At 41.0% G+C, this 8,195-nt stretch overlaps 1 protein-coding gene across 1 annotated transcript; it reads right to left on the bottom strand.

Annotated features, from left to right (window-relative positions):
• Nucleotides 1-2,586: 2,586 nt before the first annotated feature.
• On the bottom strand, nt 2,587-7,052 carry LOC310890836 (tRNA selenocysteine 1-associated protein 1-like; the record flags this gene model as incomplete). The annotated part of the gene is made up of 4 exons (XM_083853155.1): nt 2,587-3,121; nt 3,940-3,985; nt 4,512-4,707; nt 6,892-7,052. 4 exons carry the CDS (start codon nt 7,050-7,052, stop codon nt 2,985-2,987), a joined length of 540 nt encoding a protein of 179 aa, XP_083709281.1. The 3' UTR covers nt 2,587-2,984.
• Nucleotides 7,053-8,195: the final 1,143 nt, after the last annotated feature.

Raw genomic sequence — 8,195 nt, 5'->3', positions numbered from 1 at the left:
CAAAGACTTGTTTAATTAAAAAGAAGGAAGAAAGCAAGTTCCTACTGCAATCCCATCTTTGTCAAACTGATGGCGGGCACCAGTACGATGTGTTCAGCTAACACAGGCTGGAAGTTGTAACTGCAGCTGTGAAGTTTACCCAGTAAAAAGACTCCGCAAAGCATTCTAGCAGTTCCGATGCAATCACTGCTTCCTGAATTTGTGACTCACGGTTAACACGGCAGTACAGGAAGAAGTCTGGCATTCACTGTGCTCTTACGGTAAAGAATCTGCCCTGCGCACACCATCCCAAGCCAGGTATGCGCTCCTAACAGGAAAGGACGATAGGCTGATAAGTCTCAGCAGAGGGAAAAAGACATCAGAGAACTACTTTATAACAGCAGCACGCGGGCTGCAACCAACGTTCTCTTCCTCTCATCATTTTCATTTCTGTGGACTCCAAGAGAATACACTCCCAACATTTTTCAGCTCTGGAGAACAAACAGCCCAACCAATCTCATTCACTGAACTACAAAACTGGTATTTTCACTATCTAGTCCGGAAAAGGAGGCGCACGTCTCTAACGTACAGTGTAGAGACCTTGTTAATAGGCAAAGTCTGCATAAAATAGGTGGCCACAGCCTGATTTTCTGACGTTCAGGGCCTTGGGTCACACACCACCACAGTATCAGACTTAATGAAGTCACCAATCTATGTGGGCCTCTCGTTACACAGGTCACATGTTATGGACCAACCTCTCAAAGGCCAAAAACCAGCACTGATACTGCCGGGCCAACACACATCTGTAGCATCCCATTTCTGGGTGACAACACAATGAATGTTTCCACAAAGTACTCGATGCAACCTAACTACTGTGTTTGGTGATGCAAAGCAAGCCGTGTCAAAGCAGCGTAGCACCCAGGCACATTCCTGGAAGATGTTTTGCTGCTCACGTTGAAGAAAATAGATAAAAAAATCCTGTGCAGTTTGCACTTCTGAGCTCAAGTACCACAGCTATGCACTACAATTGAAGTGGCATCAAACCTTGTAAGGTTTTGAAGCTTCAGCACTGCCATCCAAATTCAAGGAGGCTGCATCTATTATCTTGAATTTGCCCCAGCTCAGTCCCCTGAAACAATTCCATAGACACGTACAAGCAACCCTTTTCACACCCAGATTCTTTGCTTCATCTATTCCACCTCTACCTTGTGTCATATTCTTATTAATCTGCCCCTCAAAAGACTCCCTGGCTCACACAAAGAAGCAACCCAACAAATCCCTGTTCCCAGCCACGTTGCTTTCATGCTTTGGGAAGAGTTAACTGCAACAGCTCTAACTGTGATGCCACCTCACCCCCTCCACCTATGTGAGGTTCTTTGCCTTCTGTCTCCTCCTACGTGTACACCTGCACTAGAACCAGGAAGAATGTGCTTCCTACAATACTCCAAGAGCCTCTTCTGTTTCAGGATGTCATCATTTCAATTCAGGACTGAAAGTATTCCTAGCAAAAACCCAACAGCTAATAGCTAACAGAAGCAGTTGCTGGTGATCAGCTACAAGTAACCTGGAAGTACTGAGGAGTCACAAAAGAGAATTTGCATTACATTTAAGAACAGCATGCAGCTTAGGACCACTGCTTTCACTGACTACACTAAGCCATAAAAAAGAATTGGATTCTTACCTGCCATCACAGCAATTATGGTTTATGTTGCCCCCAAAACACACACGGCAGTACCAGAACTGTGTCAACTAGCTTTAACAGCTTCCCCAGCTATTAAGTACAGTAATTTCTGCTTCCTTTTTTTTCTTGGAGGAATATTCTTTTGTTTCCAGCCTCACTTACTTATTATACACACTGTTAATTAGCAACTATTTCTCCATACTCATAGGGTTATGGAGTCCCTATGACTGGAAAAGACTCTGTACCCTTCAAGATAAGAACAGCATAAAGGCAGCAACTCGCAAGACTGCTCTAGCTTAAAGCAAAGCTTTCCTCATGGCTCTCATCTCCTTTGACTTGAGTACTGTCATCCTTCTACCAGAGCTTTAAAAACTTCATTACCACGAATGAAGGAAGACCAGAGCAATCAGAGAGGGTAGCAGAGGGTATAACTTAAGGAGCTGTTACTAGGATTTTTTTGTTGTTCCTGGTGGACTATTTTTCTCCTTGCCAGCAAGGAGGGAAAACCAGCAAGTTGTTTTCTCCAAGATTTTTTTTTTTTAGGTTTAAGAACACGGATTATGTTGTAGCAATTTCTTCGCTGTAAAGCGTCAGCTGAGAAGTCTAACAGTAAGAAGGGCAAGGGAAAACTGAATGCTGATGCAGAGAGTGCCAGCAGACATCATCCTCATTCCACGGGATGTTTGTAGCTATGGCAGTTGAAGTCTACACTTCCATATGCTTAACATACCCTATTTATAAGCCAATTTTAGCTGACCTAGCATGTATCAGTAGTACAGTTAGAGCCAGCAGCCTGCAGGAAAAAGTGGGCACAGGTGTTTCCATAGCAAGGCCTGTGAGTGTCTCCCATACATACTTCCAGTCTAAGCAAGCACATGAAAGGCTTGGCTTGTCGCTTACCTAAGGAACCAGGAAAACAAGGGAAAGCTAGATTTCGCTTGTGTCCTAATGCCCATATAAAAATAAAGACAGATGAAATACCCTTACTACCTTGTTACATTCCATAAGCCGGAAGAGAACGTGCTGCACACAGGTACAAGTAAAATCCCTTGCTGGCAGGTTTGCAGATACAAATTTTTTATTTACACAGGCAAGTCTTATCTTTAAGATAAGACCCCATTTACCTCTTTACATTTCTCGAATATTTACATGACTTCATGATGCTCCAAGAAGGGAGTGATGAACAAAAAGATTACAGAAACTGTCAAAAGCGTAGCAAAAAAAACCCAACCTATCATTGTGCTTTAAAACTTATGAGCTAGAATAATGTAGAAGAAATGTAGTTTTAGCACTTTGGTCCTAACGGTCATGCTCTAGAAGACGCTTAAATAGCAGAGGGGATTTCAGAAGTGACCGTATCCAGAGGTTGCCAGTGACAATTCATGAGTGAATCGTAGAGTTCTTCGCTTGTCTCCGTGAATTGTCTGTTCATTTCATCAACATCCAAGTAGAGCTGTGGATCTGAAAATAAAAGCCTGGTAAGTCCAAGTATCAAATCTGAGGCATGCGCACAAAAAAACTTCATGTGAAATGGCTAACAAAATGTATTTTAAGCTAAGTGTAATAAGCTATTAGATCTACTAATTTTAGTGAGGTATTTAGTCCTCTAAAATTTTGAGCCTCACAACTCCAACTTTTGGGAATTTGTATATTAGAAGGCTGGGACTAGAATTGTCTTTCAAGATAAAGACAAAGACAAGGTTTAAGATAGTAAAGATAACGGTTAAGGATAATCAGCCATGAAACCCTCCCAAGAGTCATTTAATTCACTTCTACGGCAATACACGTTACATAGGATAGTTTCTAAACACTAACACAAAATGCCTCCACGTGAGGAACTTTGCAAACCTTCCAGGACACAAATATGTTTTGTACCGTATTTGTAAGTGCAAGCTGAATCCTCCTTTTGGAATCTGCAACATAAGCTTTTACCTCAGGGTGGAGAACAAAGCTTTTGCATATTACTGAGTTTCTAATATAAAATCTGTTTAGCGGAACCAATACAAAGAACAAAATTCTGTCTTAGACCATTTTCAAATGGGAATGAAGGCACAGGTACAAGAAACCTGCTGCGAAGCATTGACAGTGTCCCGTTTTACTTGATGCGGTCAGTGTATGCTGTATCAGCTTTAAAACCCCAGCTGATTGCAGATCAACCCCACAGAGGTTTGACCTCAGCTGAATTTTCAAGATGTTCTTCATCCAGTAGAGGTTGGCTTGTATTGTTAAAAGGCACAAGGATGGCTAAACTCAAGTGACAATGATAGAACCCTTATTACCGTCAGTAATTAGGTCATCACCGATTGCAGTCATAACTGAAGATTCCTGAAAGACAGAAAAGGCTAAGTTTAGTCATAACTCATTTCAGAAAGCATCACAGATTCAAAGTGCTGCAGTCTCAACCCATTCCTTCTTCCTACAACTACAAGGATAGATGGCATTTTATCTACTTATTTTTAGAAGAAAGCCAATATTACAGTACAGGTTGGAAGGGACCTCCGGAGGTCACAACTAATACATTGACCACGATAAGACCACTTACAACAACTGTTTAATTTGCTTTAAGCAAAGCAAATCAGAAGAACAGGAACAGAAGAAGCGTACGCAATTATGCTGTCAAAACCATTCTTTGGTATGCGTGAACAAATAATGGTGTATAAATCACTAATTCTATGGATTTACTATTTAAGCACTTAAATACAAACACCTCTGAATGGAATCTGCTCTTTTAACTTCACACTAAGCAGAAAGCATGTTTTCAACTTCGGATTCTTTTTGCTGATTCACACAAATCTGTACAACATATTATCTGTGAAATATTTTCTTTACAGCAAGCGTGCACTATCTTTACCTCAAAAACAGCTGGAGCCATTAAAGAATCTCCTAAAGAGCAGTCTCCAACAGCTTGCATGCTGTCATAGGGAGCATAGGAGCTGTAGTTGTAGTCAGCGTAAGCATCGTAACTCCTCTGCGAGTAGTAGTTCTGGTAATCTTGGTAATAATCATTATAGTTGTATGACTGGTACCGCTGCAATTCTGCTTTCAGTCTGAAACATGAGGAGTTGCATACAGTCAGAGAACAAGAAACTGTAAACCCAGTTCTGAACTTAAACAATTTGTTAGCTTACATACTTCAAAGCTTAAAAGGAAGCTTTCCTAAACAGTCACCTAAGTGACAGCTTAAGTCACAGCTCAAAACCTCATTTCTATAGAAGCAAGCATCCTCACCTTTGCCAATACCAGAAGGAATTGTTCTCATGGATTAACTCCAGAGCCTTGACATGGTTACCTGTACACATCAAGTATTTTTAGCGTTGGCATAAGCAAGCTGCTGCTAAGTCTCTGTGCTTTGCTAAAGATTGATTTAAGACCAGAGACATTTATCAAGCACAGCTGCTTTAAAGATGCAGTCTTAACCCTTCTATCTTTTATTTGTTTAATTACTAGATCTTATTTCCAGAAAGAAGTGAATGGAGTCAGATTATCCATTTCAAAGAAGCATCTGACACTGCCTGTCAGTTTGCCATGTCTACCTCCACCTGCTCTGTTTTTTTGTTTGTTTAAAGTCCATTAAACATTCAACAGCTGCCAACTATACCACTCAGGTGAAGTCAGTCTTGCTTAACAACACAATCGCGATTCTCCAGCATGACGCCTTATTATTAGTGGGAGAATTACAAAATACGCTGGTTCTTAAGAAGAAAGGGCCAGCTGATTAGCTTTCACTACTTTCCCTTTCAAGATTTTCTCAGGGGCAGCTTCAGACTAATGACAAGAACCAAGACAAGTGCTATCTGTACTAAAACTGAGGTACACTGCATAAAGAACATTCAGATAACCCAGCTGCATATTCAAAAAAATCCGCTGTTTAGACTTGTCTTCACTGATTCTGTACAGGCAGACCTCCTGTGTTTGCAGTGTCCAGTTTCTCTGACTTGAATTGGGGATGCAGAGAAGTGAGTTCTATGCTTTTGGGGAAGAATACAAGCTGAAGGCATTCTGAAATAGCTTCCAAACTAAGCAAACATGAGGGACAAACTAATCCAATGGCTGGGTATTTCAATGCTAAGAGAGCACGGTACTCAGCCATTCAGAAACGTATTACTGATGTGTATTTTAATACCTACATTTGTTTCAATACTGCAAAGCTACACAAGTTCTAATAAAGAGGTAATCCATTGTCTTGTTACTGTAGTAAACAAACAGAAGATACATCACCTTAGGTCTTCTGCTTCCAACTGCACTCTTCCTACATACAGTTGTGTAGGGAAGGAAAATCTGAAAATACTGTTGACGTTCTTCTGGATAGCCGAAGCAAGAAAACATGTTTGTGGCTTATTCTTGTTTTCAAAATAAAACAATATTAATTTAATCAAAAAATTTTGGCAAAGAAGTTTGGACAGTGCTCTCTTGGAGAAGAGCATTTCCATTCTAAAGCAGAAGGAGGCAACATTTGCAGAATTATGCTAGGTAAACAGAAACAGAAGTGTCATTTTTTACTATTTAACAGAACGCACAAGCTAACCTCATGAACATACTGAAATTGTTTATATGAAGTCCTGTTTTGTCAGTATCCTGGATCAAAGTTCATCAAATTTGGTATCAATTCTTTAACCGTTCAGAGACCTGAATTGCCTTAAATAAGTGATAGAACTGAGCCGGTAGAGTAAGAAACCCTCTCAGGAAGTGCTAAGCTTTAAACTCCCCATTGCCCTAAGCTCATGAAAAGCAAAGAATAGCATTCTAAACCTGTTCTAGTAATAACGCCTTTGGCTTTCTCCCTGCGTTCCCATTTTTCCCCCCCACTTCTTTCCTGTCAACCCACTGTAAAACTAGTTATGTGCTTCTCTCAAACTAGAGGGAAAGCTCTAAGAACAAGAACTCCCTAGCATATAAAACCACTTGTTGTCCCTTCTACCTTATGCAGGCCCAAACCTGAAAATATTTACCAATGCATTCAGCTTTGCTACTGTTGAGAAACAAGGCTGGTTACAATGGCAGCTAAGCCCAAGTTGCGCTGTCTGGCTAGACTTAACAGTTGGATTCCCCCAGCCATCCTGAAGCAGGTTGATGAATCCAGGGAGTCAAAACATAGGACTTCTGCATTTCTGGTTTTGTAGACTGCATCGTGTGTACAGCCACTACAGCAAGGGCCACAGACTTTCCAAAGGCAGAGCTACAAGAATCTGATTATTTAGAATAACTGTATCAATGCACAACTCCTTGGCTACCTTTTAGAAATTCCTATGCTCAGCCGGATTCCTTTTCCCCCCAGACCTGGTGCGTTCTGGCAGTCTTGCAGTGCCCTCATCTGATCACCTTGCTCACCAAATCTGACATAGGCATACCCTCTACTATTTTCAAAAGGGAGAAAACCAATTCTGGTATGCATAACAGTTACAAAGCTAACGAATTCAGTTTCTGTCTTCTACAAAAAACAGAAGATAGCAGCTACTATAGCTTCTATTACTTAAGCAACCTCTCTGGCATGTGCACGTGCACAGAAAAGGCTTTCACCAAATTAAAAAACTTGGGCCAGGAGCAAAAAGCTTATTCCTTGGTAGCATTAAGATGCAACTCACTGAGAGCCAGCAAAACAATACATTTTAAGTGCTCTCTGCGTAAGTAATCAGATTCCATATTTCTGCATATACAGCAGTTAATCAGTTAGCACTAACCCACTCCTTTTGGAGCCACAAACTTTATTGGTCACAAACACCAAGAGCTGGCTGTAATTATCTGAACCAGTATTAACCGGTACCTCTGAACTCTTCAAACAAAAATATCTTTCAGGTGCTCTTAGAAGAACAACATCAATTGCCTGCAACAATTTGATGGCTTTGCTAAACGGAGCACTGAAAAGCACAGTGGTACAGTTTCTTTTGTAGCCTGTTCAGAAATTATAGCCCCGTGCCTACAGCTTCAAATCAGGCCAAGCTTACCAGCCCAACTCTTACAGCTTAAGTTCACTGCACTCGAATGCCTTCAAGACGTGCTTTTAGGAGCCATGGAGAAGAACCCTCTGGTAAGACCACCATTATAAAGTACTGAGTGTTGTTTTACACTTAAAATAGAACTATCTGTTACAGTCATTCATCAGCTTTCCCTAGGCTGCTGCTCTCTCACTACTGAATGTGATCCTGCTCTCAGTTTCCCACTAACTTTTTCCCCCAGCGGTTATGGCCTCTTTTCATCTATGACACTTTTAAGGGACTACACCGTGTTGAAAAATGCTGGTTAACATTTCCTTTTACACAAGGTGCCTCATCGAATTTTCCTGACAAAACCAAACCCCAGAACCTTAACTAGAAGAGGAAGCACACAAACACACACGCCTCCCTGGCCACCATATCTCCCCAAAACATATCTGTTCAGTAACAGACCAACTGTAAGAATACTGCGATTAAAATCAGTATAGCTCTATACACTGCTTTTGTTCGGGATTACTAGCTAATGTCCTTCCCCTTACCCCTTCTGGAATTAATACTGAATTCTGTACTCCAAAACGCGGTTCTTAAGTCATACAAAGACATTT

This window comes from Anser anser (assembly GCF_964211835.1).
Source record: "Anser anser genome assembly, contig: HAP1_SCAFFOLD_103, whole genome shotgun sequence".
Lineage (NCBI taxonomy): Eukaryota > Metazoa > Chordata > Aves > Anseriformes > Anatidae > Anser > Anser anser.
Note: the sequence above shows the minus strand (reverse complement) of the source record. Positions and strands in the feature narration are given on the sequence as shown.